This window comes from Rhinolophus sinicus, chromosome 17 (genome assembly GCF_057876585.1).
Source record: "Rhinolophus sinicus isolate RSI-liver-muscle chromosome 17, RSI-T2T, whole genome shotgun sequence".
Classification (NCBI taxonomy): Eukaryota; Metazoa; Chordata; class Mammalia; order Chiroptera; family Rhinolophidae; genus Rhinolophus; species Rhinolophus sinicus.
The window spans coordinates 148,937,199-148,963,639 of record NC_142517.1 but is presented as its reverse complement, the minus strand read 5'-3'; the positions used below and the strand labels follow the sequence as shown (position 1 = coordinate 148,963,639).

The 26,441-nt window shown below is 38.5% G+C and overlaps 1 protein-coding gene across 1 annotated transcript in view; it reads right to left on the bottom strand.

Annotated features, from left to right (window-relative positions):
• The window catches only part of GALNT5 (polypeptide N-acetylgalactosaminyltransferase 5), a 42,060-nt gene extending 30,347 nt beyond the window's left edge, over positions 1–11,713 (bottom strand). Inside the window, exon 1 of the mRNA XM_019727177.3 lies at positions 9,833–11,713. Coding sequence (XP_019582736.3) covers positions 9,833–11,286 — 1,454 coding nt within the window. The 5' untranslated portion in view covers positions 11,287–11,713. The remainder of the gene's footprint in view (positions 1–9,832) is intronic.
• Positions 11,714–26,441: the final 14,728 nt, after the last annotated feature.

Sequence of the window (26,441 nt, the reverse complement as noted above, 5' to 3'; positions counted from 1 at the left end):
GAATTTGAGGGTACTGGTGTAAAATGGTTAAATGTTTAATCATGGATTTAGATTGGGAAAGGGGAAGTAAAGCTAAGAGGAGGTTAATAGCCTGAGTGAAATGGAAGATGCTAACTTCCTATGACTTTCTCTTCTCTAACTTTAGAATGTAAATGAATGGGAAATGCACATTTCACACATAAATATTCCTTACAACATTTGGTACTGAAAAAATAAATCAGTTCTAAAAAGGAAGGGTCAGCTGCACAAATTCTGCATGAGCCATCTGAACCAACAAGCCTAGCTGTGAAATCCTGAAAATTGTTTTATGGTTGAAATTTGGTTGATTTTAGAAATATCTAGTTTCAAATGAATATACATTGAGAAGAGTTAACCAAGCTGGCTAATACTGATGATTATAACTCAGTAGGTTTTGGGTCTCTTTTAGAAGGAAATTCAAGAAGTGTCATAATGTTATCCAGCCTGAAATTGGAGGTAACAAAAGCACCCAGAAATGTGAGAGATTTGGGAAAGGTACCTTCACTCACCAACTATGTGATCCTCCATTCCCCCCAGCCTGTTATGGTGACTTAATTTCACCATTAGAAATCCATGTGGATAAATTATGAAGGATTCCATTAGATTCTAACATCCCAGGACATAAGTAGTACTTCTGCTAATTATTGACAAACATATTGGAGACGTACTTAAGGAATCACATTGAAGAAGACCCTGTGGAAAATAACGTACATCACACTGGTGTCAGGAAAGAGGAGCAGCAGTCAAGGAAATGTGAGAGGTCTCAAGTATGAAGTTTCCATGTGCCTTGGCTTGGCTGGCCGAGATGTCAGGCCACTCTCACATTTATAGTTCCCTATTTCCTGCACTACCAAACAGGTTAGAGATGTTTCCAGATGTCTAGAAAAACAGCATGCTGTGCTGTTCAAAGGCACAGTGGGTCAGATCAGAAAGGCTTTCAGAATTATTAGCTCTTGCACCATTTTTACATATTGACAGTCATCTAGTTTTCACAGGTTGTAAAAACTATTCCAAGTTATCCTACCCTGACCCAACTGAAGTAAACTTCCCTTATTTCACTTTTCCCTTGGAAACCTTGCTTTCTGCTACACTGGAGGAGTCACAGCTTAAAGACTAACTTAAATGCAAGATATTGCTGGGTTGGTAATCTTTTTTAGAGAATAATAAATCATATGTTTATTCCATATGCCCATTCCTTACAAAAATTAGGTATTTAGAGTCTATATGCCCCAAACAATCCTTAAAAATTAACCCAATCTATTTTGTTTGGGGGAAGTCTAGACTTAGATTACTGTAGCCAGCCCAACTACAGAAACAAATGGGGACCTTAATATGGGGGTTTCACTGTCCTGCACACAGTTGATACACTACTGTGGTGGGACAGAAAGACTCTGGACTTGAGAAAGATGATGAGGGACTGAGTTTTTAGTCCTTTCTGACTTTGATTTGGCTGCATGACCATGGGAAATCACGTAACTTGCCAGAACCCTAATTCCCTCACTTTTAGGATGAGGATTTCAGTGCCTTCTTCACAAAACATCTGTGAAGGTTTGATGAGATAATGGTTATAAAAACACATTGTAAGCTCCATAGGGGGAAAAAACTCATGTGAGGACCTATGATTATCCACAATGCAAATAAATACATTTTGACTGGGTGCACTGCCCTTTTCCTAGGCAGTTCTTTAGTCCAAATCTATCAGTGGCTCATCATTTATCAAGAGACTCAGAAAGTGATGTGTTTCACCTTCTTGGCTTGTGTGTGCTGAATGCTCAGCCACTAACTTGATTTGAATGTAGGCTATCAAATAAAGAAGGTTTCAAATCAGAAGATTGAGGGAATGATAACATTCTCCCACTTCTATGAATTTTTCATTTTATTCCAAGACAGTCAAAATGTACTATGTAGGTCAAGTCTCACTCTTCTCAGGTTTGAACAGAAGGTCAAGGAGAATATTTTCTCCACTTCTATTTGCAATTCAACTACTCCTCCTTTTAAGCCTTTAGGGGCCTTCACTCCCCAGGCTCTGGTATCTTCAGGAGGATCAGAAGGAGAATTGAGCATCTGGCTGAAGAGCTCTGTCTGGAATTTTATGATTTTCTTTAAGACCTTAGAATTACTGGGGCTTCTTTTCCTCTCACTGATAAGAAGGTATAGTTATACTAAAATTTTACTTTTATGTTTTGTTATTTCTAAGATAGAATTGCCTGACTACTAATTTAAGAGATTTCAGTCACACTCACCACCTCTGCTTGAAAATGCCTTAGCCAGCTGAAGCTGTGCTTCCTGAGGTAACTGTATAGCCATCAAAGCCACTGGACTCAGGCTTACAACTAGAAACCAAAATTCACCCCTTTAACAATAGTCTGTTTTGAGCAGGCAGCTGTCAGAGTGAAATTGGAATGGGAGGGTGGAGAGCAAGAGGTGGCGTGATGTGGCAGAAATAGGTCTAGGTGGACGTTAGGGCACCTTGGGGGTAGAGTTCTGTCTCTCCTGAACTGTAAGACCTTGGGCAAGTCACTTCCCTCCTTGGACTTCTCTGTTACAGAAGGGACTGGATTAGATTGCTTTTGAAGCTCCAGTCTACTATTAATGATCTGTGATTCTCTATTCAGCTTTAGCCTCATTCATCCATAAGGGCTTTACTTCCTTCAGGGTCATGCGACCCTTGAGAAAAGGTAAATTAAATCGTTCTCTCTGTGTTTTTAAGTCTTTCGACATTTGTCCACTGGCCCTTAGAAGAACCTGAGTAATGGGAACTCTATTTACAACTATGGTTTCATTTCTACCCCCACTGTTCTCCCCCACCCCATGTCGGATTTCTCTCAGTTTCTCAATGGATTATTTTTTGTATTCTCTTTCCCCACTTCTCTAACTGCCTACCCTTCAGGTCACAACTCAAACACTTCTGCCCTCTGTCAGGCCAGGTTTGGCCTTTCTCTTGCTTACTCCAGTAGTACCGTGTTTCCCCCAAAATAAGACCGGGTCTTATATTAAGATTTGCTCCAAAAGACATATTAGGGCTTATGTTCAGGGGATGTCATCCTGAAAAATCATGCTAGGGCTTATTTTTCGGTTAGGCCTGATTTTCGGGGAAATACGGTAAGTACCCTGTGACTCTGTATAATGTTTGCTCTACTCTTTGAAAGCAGGAACAATGCTTAGGTGTTAGGTTGCATAGTAGGAGCCCAGAGATATTTGCGCATTACTGAGCTGTCATTGTTGGGCAGTTTTAAAGAATCATCTTTGTTTAGTGCTGTATAGAAAAGGATTTCCTATAAATTTTCTCTCTGATGAGATACCTAACATGCAAAAGTATTTCCCCTCATATACCTCTGACCCACGTATAAGAAAGAAAGATGCTTTAATTTCTGCTAAAGTCATATGATTATAAAGAAACAAAAGGAGGAGGAGCTGAGTCCTACAAAAAAAAACCAAAAAAAACAAAACAACAACGCTGGACTTAGATGTCAGGAAATTTTCTTTCGAATCCCAAATCTGCTTTGGGCTTGTTGGACAGCAGATATATCATTTGTCTTTCATTCCTCATCTGTAAATCATATGAGAGGTAGTACGTCTTTCATAGTGTTGCTGTGAGGATTGGCAAGAATCAAAACACAGAAACACATAGAAACACACACACACACACACACACACACACACACACACACACACACACACACACACACTGCTACCTGGAACATAAATAAGCACTTTTGTTGGTTTGAGGCTCAGCAAGGGAGAGATTTCCCTTATTCATAGAGTCTTGGCAAACCCAGGAGAGGTGGTGGTGATGGTGGTCACAGTGAGAGAAGAGTGACTGGGGTCTAGGAAAGAACCAGCTGATGTAACAGAATTGTTACTGAGTGAGGAAGAATCAGAAGACTAAGGGTTGGGTCCCAACCTTGCCATCGGGGGCCCTTGGGCAAGTTAACTTTCCCTGGGTTTTTTTCCTCACCTGTTTATAAGGAGAGGTAACTTTTTATCAATCTGACATGACTATTGTCAGGATCAAACGAGATGACATAAGTGAAGGATGAAAGGTCCCAGCTGCCTGGCATGGTGTGCCCAGCTCATGATAGTTAATGAGCAAATAGCTCGGGAATGAAATGGCCTGCCAGCTTCTGAATTATCTGCTACAATCTGAAACCTCAGCTTCCTCTTTAAGTCTCAGTTTCTGTCCCGATAAAGCTGAAACAATGATATTCCCTGCCCTGAGGAATGGTTTTAAGGATCAAACAAGAAGACAAGTCATAAAGGCCCTTACAAATGCTAAGTTTTTCAGGATTGCTCCTTCTTACACATGTCTATATCCCAACATTTTAGAAGCAGTGCCAATTTAGAAGATAATTTAATTTGGAATAATACAGACTTTTTTTATTTGTTTTTTAATAAACATAGAGGGAACTCAACCAAGCTCCTTTCATTTTGAAAGCAAACAAAACAGAGCTTCTAAACATTGCTATTTTCCCCGACTTTTCTGACCCACGAGTAAAAACTGTTTCCCTCTTGAGAGGCTCTGCTCTGAATGGGTTAGACAGAATAACCTAACAGGAAACGTTTTTTTCTGGGACAAGAGTACCCATGGCAATATTATGGCAAGAAGCTGATAAAATATGGCTGATGGTTAAATTGGGTCCTTGATTAGATGTGTAAAAAAGAAGTGAAAACAGGTTTGAATTCCTGCATTTACTAATTACTCTCTCCCAGAAATGTTTCTAGGTCTTTGGCAGTATTTAGGAGAAAAAGTCACTGATTTTCTTGAACATTTCTCCATTTTACATCAGTTAGGCACTGTTTAACCGTCTTCTCTTTGAATTAGTGTTTTACATTCCTCTCCTTTGGTCATCTTCCTCCTTATTATTCCCCTAGTCATGGGGAAAGTGTAATAGACAAAAGTATCAAAAGGCTCTGTAATCTTCTTTTGGCCATATTTATTTTAACCTTTATTATGTTATGTTCTGGCCTGCACATGTTAACAAATTCTGCTGTTTATTTCCTGCTCTCCTATATGACTTTTCAGTGAACTAGTGCACTGTGCTTAACACAGCAGACACAACTGCACACAAATGTGTATAGGTACCTATGTACACACACACACACACAGACACACACACACACACACACACCATGCACACTTCAAAAGTACCATGGCATTGTGTTCATCGATAGGGGTAAAAGTGTAAATAACCCATTTAAATCCATCTTGTGAGATTTGTTTTGTCCCCTGCCCCTGTTTGGTTTTTCAGGGAAGTCATAGCTTTGCCAGTCAATTTTAGATAATGTTCTCCAGTCACTACTAGTCACACAAGCAGTTTCATCTCATCAATTAAAATATTCATCCCATGTAAAAATAAAAGAATTTGAACTTCATTTAACTTTAAAATTACTTTTCTCCCAACCTGATAAACCTTCAGAGGCCTGAAGTTTGGAAGGATGTGTGGCCAGTGTATTTTCTCTCTCCTAACTGCTCCTCCTACTCCAGTAAGTCATTGGTTATAGTTTTTGACCTCACAAGGGATGGGAAGGGAGGGGAGAGATGGTTCCAGAAAGGGTTTTCTTCCCCCACAGTAATTTAGACTCATTTGTGGCAAATGCATGGTGCTATCTTTTGCTTTTTATACTTGCCAAAAGAAAACTCTTTAGCTGTGTAGGAAGGAATCAAATTATTGGTTGACAACAGTCCCAGCTCTGAGCTGAGAATAAAGAACAATTTTTAATCATTTTATTGAGGGGCTTGCCAGAATTCTGTAGGAAAAGCAAGCGTTAAACAATCAAGTAAAGTCAGGACAACACCGCACTAGTAAAAGAGCATGCTGCAAATCTTATTGTACTTTAAAAATGAAATACTGGCAGCAATTTTTTTTTTTTTGAGTCATTTTTCTCTAAATACAGATTCAGGAAGTGCACTCTTAAAATAAATTCATTTTTGGAGTTTCATCTTAACTATAGTTGCAGGCAAAAGACAGACTTTTTTAATAGAATTGTCCTGCATTTTCAGTACACAGGACCATGTTTAACAACACCTGTGTGTATATTTACTATCGTTGACTAAAATACACTTTAATAATTAACAGCAAGAACTATAAGGATTAGCTTTTCATAAAGAAATGATTAAATATGAAACTTCAAAATGGCTGTCAAAACAGCATTTGATTGTAAACATACTTGATAGGCAAAAACTCTAGGCAAAAATGAAATTGTATTTTACTTTCTGACATTCTTATAAGTAAAATAAGGATATTTTCTCCCGTGACACTCAAAACATTAAAATTAAAATCAAAACAATACCAAAAACATCCACTAAATAATAAATGTGGATTAATGAATGCATCAATAATGTTAGAGCAGGATATATTTACCTTTAACTTGATACTAACGTATTTCATATAGTCAAAATGAAAAATTAGGGAGTCATTATTAATTCATAAAAGGACTCATTACAAGCTTCATTTGAATAGTTACTTCTCATTTAATTTTAAAAATAGTATCAATTTTTAAAAAATCATTTTAGAAAACATCTTTTAAAACAATATTGTGTAAACTTGTATCTTTTGAGTGCACAACACTGCTCAGTGCTAAGGGAGTACAAACTGAAGTAAAAGACAGTTTTCTTCAGAAGCTTATAATTTCACAGAGCAGGCAAAATAGATTCTCAAGGCTCTAGTTAGTGGAGAGCACAAAACAAGGAGTGTGTTAGTAACCACAAGAGCATTAAGGGTCATTGGAATTTAGAGGTCACAGTCAAATCATGGTCCAGTGGGAGGTAAGCTACAGCTCGGTGTTGAGCAGAATTAGATTAAGATGTATGGGGGGGATATGGTGTGGACCATGGAAGGTAAGGATAGAGGGAGGCTATGGGAAGGGACCAGTTAATCAAAACATCAGTGGATAGTAATGGGCATAATATGTAGAAAAAGGTAAGAAGACTAACTTTCCTCCGGATGAGGGCCCACATCTGAGAGGATGTCACACGCAGAAAGCTATAGCTACACTTCAAGGGACAGAAACATGGGTGGCACTAAATCGGACAGTGAGAAAAATTCTGATAACAGAAAGGAGTTCAATTCTTATGCTTTTTGGAAAAGGCCATAATTGTATCTGAGCATCTTAGAGATGGTTCTTTGGGACTCAGGAAAAAACGAGGGAAGAGCAGGTTTGGAAGAGAGTCTCATTTTGGAACTTGAGCAGGTGAGCTTGTCCTGCTCGTCTCCTCTCCTGCTCAAGGCCAACCTAGCATATCAGTTAAATCATCCTTAAGAAAATATTAATTAGTAACTAGTTATCTTTATTGAGGGGAATTGAATTTAAATGAACACACTAGAAAATCTATGATTTTTTAAATTCTTTTTTGTGTGGGTGGGAGTTTCAAGCCATATTCAATATGCAGTTAAGATGTGCCAGGAACTGTGTTAATTTATAGTGATGGAATCGGGAAAAAAATATAAAAATGGAGATATTACCCAGAACTCTTAAAATGTAAAGATTTCAGTGAGCTGCAACTGTAGCTAATTTTAAGGCCCGTCCTCCTCTGTTCTCTCTCTCTCTCTCTCTCTCTCTCTCTCTCTCTCTCTCTCTCTCTCCCCCACTTTCTTATTATATTCTAGAACATTTTTCCTCTGTTACTTTCAAATTTTATTATCTTAGAACATCTTAATGTATGTGTATTCTTATAAGCCATCTCATATACTTTTTGAGCAAGGAAGAACATGAATAAAATCAAAGTAAGAAAACTTCACCCCAAATCCTGCCAACCTGATGAATCAAATGTTTCTCATTTGTAGTCCCTTCCAACTTGTATCTGTATGAATACATAGTTTGTACATATTTGTAGTCAGAGTGAGTGAAATAAAAAAAATATTTATCCTCTTTCAAGGAAAGAGGCACAAAGGAAATTTTCAAGGAAAAATGGCACAAAAGTGCTGTAAATACTTCAGGGGTCCCACACATAGGATCCCTGGTGGCTTGTCACCTGCATCCTCTTGGTGGAGTAGAGCATCAGGTCGGCAGCTTGCCGAGACAGCGACTATGTTTAGCCAAGGTGGATTATGTGATAAGAGGGAGGAGGCCTGGCCGTATGCTATCTGACTCATCCTCTCGAGCACACGTGTCAGTTTCTCCTATAGTTGGGACAGTGTCCTTCATAAAACAGAGCAGGACTATAAAAGCAACTTTCCTAGGCTGCAACCCGTAACGTCCACAGACCAAAATTCAGAAACGAACAAGTTCTGGGAGTCATCAAGCCTTCAATAAATCACATGCATAATAACATCATTATTACTTGCTTTTGGCCCTCACACAATTGCCCTTTCTCTGGTTTGGAACTGTAGCTCACGCTCCTGTGCAGTGTTTGATTCTTCCCCAGGCTCCACAGCCGTCCGCTGAGGCTACAAGAGGAATGTTAAAATGAAGCTGCTTTAACTACTACTTCATTCCCTCGAATTTTGTGTTCAGAGGTGATATATATATATATATATATATATATATATATATATATATATATATATATATATATATATATCATGTATATGTGATAGGTAATGCACAGAATTTCATATCAGAGCTGGTCCAATATAATTTTCAGGATCCATGGCGGAGGGTGGGAGGGCAGTAATCAGCAAGAGATGGGAGCTAAATGCACAGCATATTTCTGAGCATGGATTTTACTTATTTCTCTACGATTACTGGCTCTATGACCATGGATAATTTAATTTTCCAGGGCCTCAATTTCTTTATCTTGATTTTGGGTACATGTGTGTTCTCCTCAAGATTGGTGAGTTTCCCCAGGGTGAGGAACACAGCTGGCACAGTGCTCGGTCTAAGCAGGCAATTAGAGCAAGGCTGAGGCATTGACCAATGGCTGAGAGAACTGAAATGGGCTCCTTATAGGTGACATTGCAGTGGAGAGGCTCCACCTGCTAATATGAATACAGGCCTACCAAGATCTGCCTTCTTCTAGTAACACTGATGACCTGGATCACAAAATGAGTTTTCTACAGAGGCCAAACAAAGCCATTGTTTACACACCACGTGTGCTAAGCTGATTCTTGACATTATCTAATTCCAACTTCCAGGCAAACATTGTTTGGCTCAGGGAACCGAATATCAAGGCATGCATGGAGCTGTATATCAACTAAAGGATAGTGAGCACACGGCTACACAGCACCCTCACTTATGAGTGGGCTAAAAAGAGCTGGAAACTCACCTGTATTTGAACCAGATCACATAATTGTGATTTGATCGACCTTCTGGTGATGTAGTTGTAGAAATTTAATTCCTAAAGCTGCCCAATGAGCTTTCATGAATCAGTGCTTCAAGGAATTAAATTACTCACAATTAGGAAGAATTTTGCTAGTTAAGATATGATGCTAGGGAAGCCTAGAAGGTTTTTCCTCTGTGCTCCATTCCCAAATATATCCCTGATAAACTTGCTAACAATGAAAAGTTCCAAAACTGGGAATTCACTTCACTGTGACTGTTTAATGGAATTACAATTTAAACTCTATCGTCATACATACCTTGTTAGAAATCAAGTCCATCTAGTCATTTTTATGTTTTCAATAGAGGAAAGGAAATGGAACACAAGCTAATAGGGGCGAGGGCCAAAGTCTCAGAGAAATAAGTATAGGAAGATAACACAGTTGGTATGCTGATATTGGAATTTTTCTCTATGTGGGTGGTAGATTATTTGGACTGTGTCTAATGATTAATGTTGCTTTAGTTCTGCAGGTGATCATAAAATTACGTAGAAATATGTCTCTATCTCAGAACCAGAATACTTGGGGTTGAGAAAAGACAGAGAAATGGATCTTACCCAGCTGGTCTTGTGTCTTCAATGGCTCTGTCCACTGGGATCAAATCACTGAGGTAGACGTTGAAGTTTCCTTCTTTCCATCTTCTTTCTGCCTCCTTCTCCTTTCCATGGGGAACGACTACAGGACGTCCAAACTGACCTGGAGCTTTGGGGTCCCTTGGAGAAACTGTCATATCAATGCTTAACACCTGGTGCATTTTGGGGTCTTCAGGTAAAAGGGCTTTTGTATGACTTTGGTTGAGTTCTTCAGCCTGGGCCTTGCCAGTTAAGTTGCCTCTTGCTGGTTCTAGCCCCTCAGCTAAGACTTGATTAGCTTGAGACACTATTGCTCTCTGTAGAACAAGTGAAGAGAAAGATGCCCCGCTTCTATTCCTGGAAATGTATTTCCCTTGGCTTTCACCCAATATTATAGGAAATATACTTTTGCTTTTAGGATTGGGGACCTCTTTGGTGTCTCTCTTTAGCTCCTCCTCCTTGGTTATAATCACAACATGGCTTTCAGAGAAATTGAGTTTCTTCCCACTGGCCACTTTGGCTCCACCATCCTTTGGCAAGCTTCCCAACTGTGTCTCATTAATAGATTGCTTCTTTAAGCCATTTAAATTGGCAATGAACTTGGAAAAGGGAAGGCTTTTACTGGCTTTGTGTTTATATGCATTTAGTTCTTTGCTCTGATTCTCAGTTTTATTTAAGGCGATGGCTTCCCTAGGTTTTGGCACTGGCAGGCTGGCAGGGTGAATCCTCCCATTTGCTACTGCCTGTGATTGCTGCTTTGATCTGTTAGTATTAAGCCTGATGGTCACATTCAGGTTCCTTTCAGCTGCTCGTTTTGATGTGTCACTGCTGTGACTATGACTCTTCTGGGCCTCCTGGTTTATACCAACAGGCCCTGTGTGTACAGATATTTTGGGCAATGGAGTTCCTCTTTCTGCTATGAATGGGGTTTTCTGAGTCCCCTGAGTTATTTTTTGCTTTGGTATCACAGAGCGAGAATAAGCTTCAGGTTTGAAGTCTCGCTCCTCTGTCATCTGCTTGGTAAAAGTCACTGAGAAAGTCTGCATATGTACAGGACGCCACAAAGGTGCAACCTTAACACTTCCCAGGGCATTCTGCATTTTTCTTTCCCTCTGGGTTTGGTCCAAATCATCTTCATCCTTGAGCATACTCTCCCCAGTCTTTCTAAAGTTCTCCTTGCCCCATACGCCCTTCCCATGTCCCCTCAGTGGGGGCTTCATTTCTTTTATGTTGCTGTAAACGATCTTCATTTGGTCTGGCTGAACTCTGAACCCTGTTCGCTCCCTTCTGACAATGTCTTCCTTGAAGACCCTAGTGTTGATCTCACTGAATGAAAGGCGGAGAGCTGCCATGTCAAAGAGCAGCCAGATGACAGAAGCTACAAATATAAATGCCAGGACTCGCCCACTTCCTCGGAAAAACTTTCGGATCTTGTTCATGGTACAAAGGCTTCCCTTGCAGCCTGCCCTCCCTTTGAGTCTGCTTACCTTGAGTGGAGAGGGGGCTGAAGTAGTAGTAGTAGCAGCAGCAGCAGCAGCAGCAGCAGCAGAATTGCCAGAAAGCGGCCCCCTCCCCTGAACACAGCAGGAAACAGCAGTCCAAGGGGAAAGCTCAGTTCCTACAGCTTGTCAGTCTCTGCCTGCGTGGCATTTCATAGCAGAGCATCTGTGCCTGCTCGCTGGCCCCTGGCTAAACCCTGCTAAACACTGTCCTTAGGTCACTCTGGGAGCAGTCGATTCCAGCCACCAGACAGTTAAACATATCACTTGTCTTGTCTCCGGGAGCCTGTGTCCACCTTCCTACCAGCCCAAGAAAAGGTGGGGGCCGGGCTGGAACTGCTGCTTCTCTCCTCCCAGTTCTCAGTCTGCACGCTGTAACTCAACACCACTTCTCATAAGGAAAACATTTCAAGCCATTACCCAGAAAACTTCATTCAACTCTCACCTTCCATGTTATGTGAGAGTGAGTGTGTTTTCAGGGCAATTAAAGGGAAAGAAAGCTATCTCATTTGGAGAGCATGTGTTCCTGGTTTGTAACCCCACCTACCCCATTCGTGCTCATTAACCCTGTTGTACCAGGTCTCTGAAGGATCTGCCTGTGCAATTAATCAGCAACCTTAACGTTTCAGCTTGAAGAGGTAGCAGCTTAAAGAAGGTTTAGCATAACCTCAATACCAGAGGTGGAGGTGTAATTATTCAGAAGTCTTCTTTGAGGGGGTATTAAAATGTTTTCTTTTGTATATCAACTGTTTTCTAAACTAGTTTATTTTTATTATTTCATTTAATAGATGCAAATTTAACTTATCATATTGATATAAAGGTTTCTAAGCACTTATTCTCAGTACTTGTGTCATCATACACTGTCACAGTTTGCCGATGGCACCAGGACTGGGACCTGAGTGTGTGTGGCTTTACCTTAGACTCACTCAGAAGTCTCCCCACTTTCTGATTAATGGATGGGGGAAGAGGGCAGAAATGGCAGTTGGTTTGGTATTGTGTTTGGAAGAAGCTTCCCAAGTCTTTCTGATGTACAGCCAAAGTTGAAAAACACTGGGCTAGAGTGAAATACCCGACTATTATTATTATTGTTATTTTTGGTTTTTGAACACGGCCCCATAATTTTTGTGAAATTCCCTTCCAGACAGAGTAAAACTTAATGAAAACTACATATTCCCAGGACAAGTGAATCAGAATCTGCATTTCAACATCACCTAAGATAAACATTGTCCATAAAATTTGAGAAGTACTGCCCCAGAACACTGTTTTCTAAGGGGCTCTGAGTGCTCTGCAGACAGTGATGCCACTCTGTGTTAGGAGGGTTATGGCATTCCTGCTTTGAGATAAACCTAGGTTCCCAAAGGCAGGGGAAAGGGAAAGGAAAGATTCTGAATTCCTTATACTTATGCATTGCCTTCTGCAGCATCTGGCCTTTAAGTTTGTATTTTACCCCAAGAGAAGGAACCCTGATAAATGCAGCTATGGTAACTTGTTTCTTGAATCCCTGATTCTCCTATTTATCGACTGCCTGCTCACTTTGGTTTGGAATATCCACATGGATGGCGGTATTGATAGCTCAGCCCCTTCTGTCATGCATCGCTGCCTCGATTCACCCATCTTTTCAATATATGTTGAGTGTGTTCCCTGGCTCAGGCCCTGTGTTGGGTGTTAAGGGATATTGAGTAAAGGGATATAGTTCTTGTTTTTGAAATCTCACAGTCTATTCATGGACACAGACAGGTAGGCACATATTTAGTGCACGATAAGTGACATGAGAGAATAATATCCTGGATTCTATGGGAATGTAGCTTTGTTTTGGGATGCAGGGATGAATTTTGAAGAAGCTATTCTTAGACTTGAGGGATGAATAAGAACATAATTTTCTCTGCTCACATTGTGGTCCAAGAAATATTAGTTGGATGGTGAAAGGCAGATATATTGGCCAAAGCATAGAAGTGAAGAGGGAGTATAGTACCTAATGGGAAGCATAAGTTTCTGACGACCAGAATGATTGGAAACACAGGCTTTGGTGTTAGTTTGCATGTGTGTGTGTGCACCCAATATGTCCCAAACACTTTGCTAAGCTCTTTCCATTGAGTATGTCATTCAATCTTCACAACAACCCAATGAGGAAGATACAGTTATAACTATCACTTTGAAAACAAGGAAACAAAAGCCTAGAGAGGTGAAGCAACATGAATTAGTGATTAGAAGAGTTGGATCTCGAATAAATGACTGTACGAGGTTACAGTCCATGTGCTTAAATACCACACAGTACTGCTTCTCTAGCTGTATAACTTTGCAAGTTAGTTAGTTTTATGTGTTTACTCAGCAATAAAAAAAAACAAATAATTTCTGCCTTGCAGATTGATGTGAAGATTGGACAGCACAATTCAAAGTTTTTGTTATATTGAATGCATGATAGTCACTGTCACTAATATTGTGGCTGATACTTTGTGGTGAAAGGAGTGTGGGGTGCAAGTAGGAGGCCATATACCAGCTTCTCACAAAAATCAAACAGAAGGCTGAGGATTAACATGATTTTAGCCCTGGGGCAAGAAGTATATCTGAGATTTTTTTTTCTTGATGTTCCTATGTCTTTTTTATTATGTATTCAGTCAATGAACAATTGTCCACTATGAATTAACTACATGGCCCAAACATGAAATAGATGACATTGTTTTTGCCATGAATGATCTTAAAACTCCACCAAATAGAACACCTTCAGCACAAAGCACAACACAAATATTTAGGATCCACGTTCTGAAATAAAGTGAGAATTTTTTTTTTTTAAGTATCAGGGGTAAGTGGTTTGCATTATGCTATTATTTTAAATATGAAAATAGAATGCTTTGAAAATGTTTTACTATACAATATTTAAGTTTTGTCCAACTGCTGGTCCACCCCAAATGGCAGCTGGGATTACAAAACTCTTGTTAGAATAGTTAACACTTGTTACTTCCTTACCATGCTTGATAGCTTTGAAAGACTGCATGAAAAATATCCTGAGTCTTCTATATTCATTTGATCTAAGAACAGTGATTTATTTCTCTCTTTCTCTGGTCTGTCCTTACTAATAAAAACATAACTTGCTTGAGAAAAGTGTTAAGAAAAATAGAGTCTTGGCCTATCTATCTTGGGTAAAGTTACTGATTACCTCTGGCTTACGCTTTAGTGTTAGCTGACATAGAATTCAGAATAAGACAAGAAGAGTACATAAGGGCAGAAAGAAACATTAAGTCCCCTACAAAAGGAAGAATGGATTGATATTTAGACCTGGTCTAAAATACTGATTTGGCCATTAATACAGATGACCATGGATATGTCACATATGAAAGAGCTCCTCTAAAGGTCTCCTCCCTACCTTTTCTCCATCTTTCCCCTGGTGAGTCTATGACAATCCATGTGGATAACAGAAGTTGGATATAAGCAACACTGCAGACTCAACATTATGGATCCTTAGGGACCCAGTAACAATTTCTGGTGGCCCTCAGCATGTCTCCTCTTTTTACTCTCTTGTCTGGACATGTAATATTCAGATCAATGACAAAGTATGGCTAGAAAAGAATAGAAAACAAAGAAATTAAGAATTTTACTATTAGTAGAAGTCATCACACACATTATCCAATAGATGACTTTTAATATAGGTAAATCACGCTCTTTTTAAATTTTAGGTGTATTAATTTCCATGTTACCAGCAGAAAATTAAATATATTGGTGAGTTGGCTATTTAAGGTACTTCTAACTGTCATCCCAAATGTAGCTTTGGCTGGTAAATTTCTCAAGAATCTGCACAAACTTAGTTGGAGTGGATAACAGCCTAAATATCTAGTTATGAACTGATCCCTGGGAGGCTCTCGCAGGGGTTATTCTAATTCTCATTCTGAGTCTACCTGTGTAGTAAAAATTAAAAATACATATTTTAGTTTCTTCTTCTGTAAAATGGGTATATTAGCAGGAGGACATAACCTTTACTCTACTTGGTTGCTGTAAGAATATCATATTAACAGCAACCATTCGTTGAGAATTTACTGAGTGTTTGCCACTAGATTCTCCCAGACTAGATCATAAACTGTCCAGCAGGGCAGCTCTATGTATAATTAGAGTGGGATCTGTACCCTTGCCACTACTTCCATGGCATATAGTTCTGAAATATCTTCACTGTTAATCAGTAGGAGTTCAATAAACATGTTTCTATTTCTATCTTCACATTTCCCCAACAGAATTTTACAAGTATTGGTTTCCTTTCTGTGACTTAGCACCGGAAGTTACTCTCTCAGGGTATTTGAAAGTTTCTTGATTATGTGGGTGTAGTCTAAGTAACTAATGGCTATATTCTTTTATGATATTTACTCAACAGCTTACCATAATTATAAGGATATAAAGGAAAACTATAATTAAACATATATTTTTACAGAGAATAATGATAATCTATAGATGCATCACTGAATTTTAATTAGTTTTAAATTTGAGGGTTCCAGTTAAAGACAAAGTAGGATGAGGAAGTGATTCATTTGGGAAATTTGAATGGGAAATCTGAGTAAATATTAAATATCCATTGTTCTTTCTTATTTTAATATGGTCATTTTGTTTCCTTCAGAAATTTTTTTGAGAAAAAGACAAGTTGTATTCAACAGGATAACACTATTCTGCGAACAAAACCCACACACAAAAAGAGAAGGTTGAAATCATAATTTAAAGGCTGGAGTTATAGAAAAATTCATCAGTAGAATACAAATATAAATGGAAATCTTATTTCACTTTAACAAGTTCTTCCACTGAAGATGAATGAATATAAATCAGGCAGTCATTTAAGCATTGGTGTATGTCCCTTTTTTTTATAATTTTTGGAAGCTGGTTAAGAAATGACCTCACTCCTTAAGGCCCAGAAAATGAGGGCTGCTGTGACCTTCCCTTAGATATTTGTTCCTGGAAAGAGTTCCCCATATTAGTGGCTGTAAATCATAATTAATTAAGCTTGAATTTAAAGAAAGCAAGGCCTCTACCCTTGAAAGATAATACACTGTGCTTAGACTTTAGTTTTCATTGATACTTGCATATTGGAGCTGAGCCAACATTTGTGCTTTATAGGTCTCGGGCCAATTTTAAGTTTTTAATATTTTATTTTGATTTGTAAAAATTTCATAAAGTTAAATGTAAAACATTAATTGAGTATCTACTTTGGACAAAGAACTGTGCTAGTTATCAGAAGGAAGAAAATGAGAAGATTCTTAAAAAACAAGTTGTCAATGAGCCCAACACCTGTAGCTCAAATACAAAGTTAACAGCCATTGGTATTGGTTAATTATAAATTCAGGGCTAAAACAAGAAAATAGCTCAGAGAGACTCTGATAAAGGCTTCACTAACTCAGACAGGAAAGGTAGGGGGAACAATGATAGTCTGAGAGAAAAGAGAAGTTCAAATTTAAACATGTCAGGTTTGTAATATATGTGGATTACCATGTACGAGGCTCTGGGAAAACAAAGAAACTGAAGTTCACAGCTTAGTGTATTGTTTCCAGTTTTTTTGTACATCAAAAAATTTCATGGGGATGGATTTTTAAAATATAGATTCCCATGTTCTACTCTCAGAGATTCTGAGGTTGAACACAGGGCCCAGGAATCTAGATTTTTAACTAGGCTATTAGATGATTCTGATACAGGTGGACTGAGAACCACACTTTGAGGCTCATTGGTTCAGTGGCAGAGGAAAACATATTCATATTAAAATGGAAAAGTGAAACACACAACTAATTTATTGAAATGATTGGAAAGGCCTCCTGGTGGTGATGACTGAATTATCCTATGTCTAGGGAGGGGGAATTTAGGAAAAGCATTCTAACAAAGGGAAGAACAGGCTCAAAGCACTGAGGAAGGAAGACATGACAATGACATGAATGAATAATCACAATTTCATATCACTAGATTTTAGAGTGCATTGCCAAACAATGAGGCACAGATTGTTGGAGGGACCTGGACTGTGAACGGCCCATTGTTCAGGTTAGGATTTAGAAATTTTATCTTTCAAGAAATACAAGCCTTTGAACCTTTTTGAAAAAAATTATTGGGGTGACATTGATTAGTAAAATTATATAAGAGTCAAGCGTACATCATCTATATATTGCATTGTGTGTTCACCACCCAGTCAGTTCTCCTTCCATCAGCATATATTTATTTGAACCCCCCTTCTCCCTCTTCTACCATCCTCCCTCCCCCCTTATAATCTGGTAACCACTAAACTATTGTCTGTGTCTATGAGTTTTTGTTTCTTTGTGTGTTTGTTGCTTTCAGTTTTACATCCCACATATGAGTGAAGTCATATGGTTCTCGATTTTTCCTGTCTGACTTATTAAAGTTGGAGTGTGACACTCACATTTTTGAAGAGAGAGCTGGTGGCCATGTGGAGACTGGATCGGTAGGAGGCAAGCTGCAGGCTGGGAGCCCAAATAGGATGAACACCACCTGTTCATGGTCTTTCTTTCGATCAGTGTAATCAGACATGGAATAAAATCTAAACTTTAATTGTAGGTATTATATTAATCTATGTAAGAGTTATTTTTCTAGATCCAGTGAGAAGACTGAAAGCAAGATCATTTCCTACTAAAAGAATGAGCCCTATTAAAGACACAAGTGATTAAAATATAGATAAGGTACAAATATAAGTGCCTCTCCTTCTCTTTAAAAGCCTAGGGTATGTTTAACTTTTAAGGAACTGCAAAAATATTTTCTGAGGCACTTGTACCATTTCATATTCCCACAAACAACTGGTTGTTCCATATCTTCACCGACACTTGGCTTTTTAATTTTTGTCATTCTTGTGGCTATATAGTGGTATCTATTTGTGGTTTTAAAATTATATTCCCCTAAGGCCTTATGATTTTGAGCAAATTTTCATGTGCATATTAGTTCTCTACATATATATATTTGAAGAAGGGTCTATTGAAACATTTTGTCCATTTTTTAAAAGATTTTTATTAAAATATAGCTAACATACAATATTATGTTAGTTTTAGGTGTAGACCATAGTTATTCAACATTTATATATAATACCTAAAAAAGTGATCACCATGATAAGTCCAGTAACCATCTGACCCCATACTATGCTGTCACAATATTACTGACTATATTCCCTATGACATATATTACATCCCCATGATTTACTTGTTTTATACCTGGAAATCTGGACCTCTTATTCCCCTTCACCTTTCGCACCCTTTAAAATATTTTCAATTACAGTTGACATTCAATATTATTTTATGTTAACTTCTGGTGTACAACATAGTGGTTAGACATTTGTATAATTTAAGAAGTTATCCCCTTGATCAATCTAGTACCCACCTGGCACTGTACATAGTTGTTATGAAATTATTGCCTATATTCCCTATGCTTTACTTCACATTCTCATGACTATTTTGAAACTACCAATTTGTATTTCTTAATCCCTTCACCTTTTTCACCCTGTCCCCCAACCCCTTCCATCTATCACCCTGATAAATCTAGTACCCATCTGACACCATACATAGTTATTACAATATTATTGACTATATTCCTTATGCTATACCCTACATCCCCATGACTACTTTGGAACAACCAATTTGTACTTCTTAAGCCCTTCCCCCTTTTCACAGATAACCCCCAACCCCCCTCCCTTCTGGCAACCATCAAAATATTCTCTGTATCTATGAGTTTGTTTCTGTGTTGTTTGTTTACTTTGTTCTTTAGATTTCACATACCCATTGCATCTAACACTCCATTCAGAACAATACCCTCCAGGTCCATCCAGGCCACTGCAGATAGCAAGAACCCATTCCCCTTCATGGATGAGCAATATTCCATTGTATATATGTGCCACCTCCTCTTTATCCATTCTTCTATCAATAGACACTCAGGCTGCCTCCATATCTTGGCAATTGTAAATAATGCTGCAATGAACATGTGGCTCACAGGTCTCTCAAAGTAGCATTTTGAGTTTCTTTAGATAAGTACCCAGAAGTGGGGTAACTAGGTCCTATTTGTCTCTTGTTATAGCCTTTGTTTTAAAGTCTATTTTACCTAAGTATTGCTACCCCAGGTTTTTTATTTGTTTGTTTCTATTTTAATGAAATATCTTTTTCCATCCCTTTTCATCTGTGTCTTTCAAGTTGAAGTGATTCTCTTGCAGGTAGTAGCATATGTGAGGGTTTTGTTTTCTTATCCATTCAGCCCCGCCATGTCTTTTGATTAGAGCATTTAATCCATTTACATTGAAAGTAATTGTTGATAGAGATGTAGCTATTGCCATTTTATTATTCATAATTTTGATCTTCTATTTTTCTCTACCATCTTAAAGAAGTCCCTCTAATATTCCTTGTCATTCTGGCTTGGTGGTGATGAACTACTTTAGCTTTTTCTTGTCTGGGAAGCTCTTTATCTGTCCTTTGATTTTAAATGATAGTCTTGCTGGGTAGACTACCCATGGTTGTAAGTCCTTGCTTTTCATTACATTGAATATTTTGTGCCAATCCCTTCTGGCCTACAAAGTTTCTGTTGAGAAATCAGTTGACAATTTTATGGGGGCTCCCTTATAAGTTACTAGTTGCCTTTCTTTTTCTCCTTTTAGGATTCTCTCTTTGTCTTTAACCCTTGCCATTTTAATTATAATGTGTCTTTTTGTGGGCCTGTTTGGGTTCCTCTTGTTTGGGACTCTGTCAGCTTCCTGGACTTGTCTATCTATTTCCTTCACCAGGTTAGGACAGTTTGTAGTCATTATTTCTTCAAATAGGTTGTCAATCCCTTGCTTTCTCTCCTCTCCTTCTGGTACACCTGTGATGCGAATGTTGTTACACTTATGTTGTCCCAGAGGTCTCTTAAATTATCCTAATTTTTTTTCTTGGATTCTTTTTGTTGTTCTGATTGGGTTTCTTCAGATAAATTTTGGGCTACCTTGTCTTCCAAATTGCTGATTCAATCCTCTGCTTCATCTAGTCTGCTGGTGATTCATTCTAGAGCATTCTTCATTTTAGTTATTGTATGCTTCTCTTCTTTCTGGTTTCTTTTTATGGCTTCTATGTCCTTTTCTGTGCTTGCTATCTCTTTGTTGAATTTCTCATTAAGTTCCTTGAGCATCCTTATAACCATTGTTTTGAACTGTGTATCTAGTAGGTTGCTTGCCTCCATTTTGTTGAGTTCTTCTTTTGGAGTTTTCTCCTGTTCTTTCATTTGAAATGTATTTCTTTGTCTCCTCATTTCAGCTGCTTCTCTGTGTTTGTTTCTATGTATTAGGTAGATCTGCTATGTCTTCCAGTCTTGGCTGGGTGGCATTATATAGTAGGTGCCTTGTGGGGTCCTGGCACAGTCTCCCTCGTCACCTGCTCCAGGTGCTCCAAGAATGTCCCTTGTGTGGTTTTGTGTGTGCCCTCCTGTTGTAGTTGAGTCTTGATTGCTATTGGCATGTAATTGGGTGGGATTGACCCTCAGGCTGATTGGTTATGGGGTTTGACCATATCCACAGCTTAAAGCCTATTATGTGGTGGGCTTATCCCATTGAGTGGGATTTGCCCCAGTGGGCTCAAGTGCCTGTTGAAACCTCACTTTGGCTTAGCTGCTTGTGAGGCTAATTGGGCAGTGCTCTGCTGTGTTTGGAAACCAATCTCCACTTATGTTGGTTCTGGGGAATCTTGGGAGGGTCACTGGTGTAAGCCCAGGTCACTTAATGCCTGTGACCAGCTGGGAACTACCTAGTAGGAGCTACAAAGCAATCCAAGGTTCTTCACTGCCTGTGCTAAACCTGGATATGTGTGGGAGAGGCCATACTGTGAACTGAGGATGTCTGCCACCAGTACCAGGCCTGGGGTAGCTCCACAAAAATCTTGGACACCCTGAGTCCTTTTGCAACCTGCCAGCTCCCTTAAAGTTCAGCCACTGGTATCCATATTGGGTGAGGCAGGGTCTAAGGGAGTCACTAGAGTGGGAAGAGTTGTGGTTACCAAGTTAATGTAGATTCTAGTTTGCTGCCAGTGCTGAGCCTGGGGCTTCTTAGCAAAAGTCTCAGAGCACATTGAGGCCAGTAGCAGCCTGTCTGGGGCCAGCTGGACGCTGATAGTTTCCACAAAAGAGTGCAATGTGGGCAGAGCTCATGGAGAAAGTGCCTCCAGTGCTGAGGGAGTTTGGTGGGGTGGGGTCCCAGTGAGTCAGCAAGGTGGAGCAGCGGAGCTTACCAGGCCAGTTAGATTTAGATTTGGTCTCTTGGGGGAGGGCTCAATTCAGGAAAGATGGTGTTCATTTGCCAGCTGCGGAAGAGGAGGACGTCACACAGGGAAAATTGTGACTGTTCTCCCGCCCTAGCTCCAAATCCACACACCTCAGTCTGCCTTCTATATGCCTCTCATGCCTCTCGAATCACCGTCTCTATGCTGGAGCCCAGGTGAGTGCCTGCTAACGAGAGAATCTGTGCGTGGTCCCCTTAAGAGGACGTCTGGGTTTTCTGCAGCCCTCTGTCCTGGTCAGTTGGAATCCTCACTGTTTTTCCCAGCCAGATATTGTGGTAGCTCCTCTTCCCATCACCAGTACTCTGGGTTTGGGAGCCTAATGTGAGGCTGGGGTTTCTTTCTCTTTTGGAAGGAACCTCCATGGCAAATATGTCCCTCCAGATTCTCAACCACCACATGCAGGTGTGGGTCTGACTCGTTCTGTCTCCAGCCCTCCTAGCAGTTTCGTAGTTGCTTCCTCTTAATATCCTTATTTATAAAACTTCTGTTCAGCTAGACTTCAGAGGGTTCTCTAGGTTGACTGTTCTATAATGTTGTTGTAATTTTAATGTGTACATGGAAAGAAGCAGGCACAGTGTTTACCTCACCATCTTGGATCTCTCCACAGTTTGCCCATTTTGCATTTGTTTTCTTATCATTTAGAGGCACAAAAAAATATTTTAGGGATGATAGATAAGTCTATTATGTTGATCCTGGTGATGTCAAAATGTATCAAATTGTACACCTTAAAAACATAGTTTAATATATGTCTATTACAATTCAATAAAACTTTTTTTTTTTTTTTTTTTTTTTTTTTTGACTCAGGGAAGAATAAAGGTAATTCCTGGACAAAAAGACAAGTTCAGTATTACATTTTTTTTACCACTGCAGGTAGCAAAAATGTGGGTAGAGCCATTATTATACCTAAGGTCCCCAAGAAAGTGTTCCTAGCTCTCTGGTCCTAAGAGGAAACTGCAGTTCTGTCAGTGGGTCTCAGCAAGGGCAGAGCAGGATCTCCTGATTTGCGTCATGTTGCCTCAGGCTGTCTGAGAGGGCATGCCATTGTGTTCTTCCTTGTATGGGTCCAGCTGAATGCACTTCTGATTCTTGATGCCTGGGTACAAAGTACCCATAGACTCTTTTAACATATTTAATAGAAGCCAATTGCAAACTTAGAATTCAAGTGTAACATTGCATCTAACTTAAAATTGAGTTGAAAAATATCTATAATAAAAATCTATAGGCTTCAATTATAGTCTTTTTTGAAGAAAATATTTATAAAATATGGTATTTGTGGGTTATCTTGGGGATGGGGACTTCAGGCCCCAGGCCCAGGGTGGACATTGTGCAGGGAACCCTCTCCAAGGACAATGCTTAGGGCTTTAGCAGTTTAAGGAGGGTGAGAGTGGATGGGGTGTGTGTGGAGGAACTCAATGCTCAGATGGGTTTGGTGATCAATTAGAATGTCTTACTGAGTGAGACAGGGAATATAGAACAAACTAAGGAAGTACAGAACAAACTTAAGATTTCTGTGTGGGTAACGGGGTGAATATTTTTATCCAGTGGTTCTCCAACTTCAGCATGCACCAGAATCACCCAGAGGACTACTGGATCCCACTACTCAAGTTTCTGATTGAGTAGGTTTGAAATGGAGTCCAAGAATTTGCACTTACAATAAGTTTCCTAATGAGGGTAAAGGTGCTAATCTGGGGACAACACTTTGAGACACATTGGCTTTTGCTGAGAATGAGGAGCCTAGAGGAGAAATAAATTTATGGAAGATAGTGATGGTTTTGATTGTGGTCATGTGGAGTTTGCACTGCCAAGGGAATATATTTGATTAAAGATATCCTTTGTCAAAAAACAAAAACAAAAAATTGGCTTGGATTTTCATTTTAATTTATTAATTTAATTTAATTAATTAATTTAATATTAATTTTTGCTCCAAAAGACACATTAGAGCTGATGGTCCAGCTAGGTCTCATTTTTGGGGAAACACAGTAATAAGAAAGACACTGAGAAAGAACAGTAAGAGAGAGTGGGAAGACTGGTAAGGAATAACGTCATGAAAATCCAGGGAGGAAAGAATGGAGGATGTTCAACAGGATCTGATGTTTTTAAGAAGTTAAGCAAAATATATTCTTAAAATTGTCCTTTAGATTTTCCAGTTAAAAGTTCGTTGGTGGCCTTTAAATGATTTTTTAAACTGAGGTGAAATGCATATAACATAAAATTAACTATTTTAAAGTAAACAATTCAATGTGCTTTAACACATTCACAATATTGTACAACCACCACCTGTAACTACTTTCAAAATTTTCCCAAAAGGAACCCCCATACTCATTAAAACATCAATTCCCATGCTCCCTTCTTCCCAGTCCCTGGCAACCCAATCTGCTCTCTGTCTCTATGGATTTACCGCTTCTGGATATGTATATAAATGGAACCATATAATAGGTGAGATTTCCAGTCTTGCTTCTTTCGCACAGTATAATGTTTTCAAGGTTTATCTACTTTGTAGCATGTGTTAGTACTCCATTCCTTTTTATGGATAAATAATATTCCATTGCATATTTATACCACAATGTGTTTATCCACTCATCTATTGTTGAACATTTGGGTTGTTTCCACTTATTGTCTATTGGGAATAAAGTTGCTATAAACATGCCTGTACATACATTTGTGTGCGTGCCTGTTTTTAATTCTTTTGGATATATACCGAGGAGTGAAATTGCTGGATCATGTGGCAATCCTGCTTCACTTTTTGAGAAACTTCCAAATTGTTTTCCACAGAGGCTGAACCATTTTATATTCCCACTAACAATTATAAGGGCTCCAATTTCTCTACATACTTGCCAACACTTGTCATTTTTCATTTTAAAAATTATTATTATAGCCATCCTCGTGGTTATGAAGTGATATCTCATTGTGGTTCTGAATTGGATTTCTGTAATGACTAATGTTGAACATCTTTTCATGTTTGTTGGTCTTTTGCTATCTTCTTTGAAGAAATATCTATTCAAGGTCTTTGCCTATTTTAAAAATTAGGTTGTTAGTCTTTTCTGTTGTTGAGTTGTAAGTGTTCTTTTTTTAATTCTGGATATTAGACTCTTATTAGATATATTATTTTTACATATTTTCTTCCCATTGTGTAGGTTGTCTTTTCACTTCCTTGATAATGTTCTTTGACATACAAAAGCTTTTAAATTTGATAAAGTACAACTTGCCTATTTTTTTCCTTTTCTTGCCTGTGCTTTCAATGTCAAATGTAAGCATCCTTTGGAAAAACCAGAGTCATTCGTATTTACTCCCATATTTTTCTTGAATTTTATGATTTTAGCACTTATATTTAGGTCATTGATCCATTTTGTGTTAATTTTTGTGTATGGTGTTAAGTGAATCATTTAAAAAAGAGTTGTGAGGGTGAAAAGAGACACTGAATAGAAGGAACATAGGTTTTCTTTTAAAAATTTTGGTTATCTCTTATACATGTGTTTTTCCTTGTTTACTCTCTTACCCTTAACTAGATTTTAGGTCCTGTGAAGGCAAAAACTACATTTATTTTATTCATCATTATATTCTTAGAGCCTAACACCAATCAATATTACTTTTCACTATGTTCCATGCACCAAAAAAAACAAAAATGATTAAACCAGAGGAGGTTCTATCCTTATTTAGTTCACACTGTAGTGGGGTTACATAACTTAATAAACAGACAAAGAGTGTAATTTTAGATAGCAATGCATTCTAGAAAGAGAAATAAAAGGGACTAGGGAGATAAAAATTGAGTATAATTAGAGAAGCCTCTATCTGAGCAGAAACCTAAATCAAGTGAAAGAATGAACTATGAAAAAATCTGGGAGAAGAGATAGATTCCAGATGGAGAAAACAGAGAGAGCCAAGACCTGAAACTGAAAACAAGCCTGGCATTTTGGGGATTGGTAGGAATGTGAATGTAGCTGGAGTACCATGAGTGAGAACGAGAGTGGAAAGAGATGAATTCAGAGAGGTAGGCAGCGGCCACATTTCATAGCTAGTTTATTGTATAAACGATTGTATTGGTTGAAAGAGTGGGCTAACATTCATAACATTACATAGATTACCTTAAAGGGGTCTTTTCTTAAAAACTACTTTGTGAAATAGGTGCTAATATCCCCATTTTATAGGTAAGAAACCTAAGGCATAGTGAGGTTAAGTAATCTGCCAAAGTCACTCAGCCACTCAAATAGTGTTGGGTCCAGGATATAAACCCAGGTAGTCTTGGGTCCAGTACACCAGTGTTTCACAATCTTTTTGTTGTTGTTTATTATGAAACACCACTGCCTAGAAGAAAAAATTAAATTAAAACTCTCTCAAAAAAGAGAGGAATTAAATACTAAGAAATACCATTTTGTCAAGTAGAGTAGAACTTTGGAAGGTCAGAAACCATTGTAATATTTTAGAATTTTTTGTACCTCCTCCCCAAACTAATTTTTACTCCCTCAAGGGAAACATCACCTCATTAATAAAAATGCATACATTACACTATAATACATAGTTTCATAGTGAATCCATATCTTATAAATAAAGTGTGTCTCTCATAAATAAGTGCTTTTATTGTATAATTTTCTTACAGAGCAATCAAAGGGATAAGTCAGTAGTTTAATGAGACTACTTTTTATCTGAGGATGGAGAAACCTGAATATTTTTGAAGACTAAGGCATAGAGGTGATAAGATTGAAGATAAAGAGTGAATAAGACCTTATCAGATTAAAGTGAGGTCTAGGAGGAGACAGGAAATGGGTTTAAGAACAAAGGTGGATTATTTAATTCATTTTGGAAACCACTTGGAGTACTTTCATTTTGACATTGTACTTGTTCCAGGGCAGATAA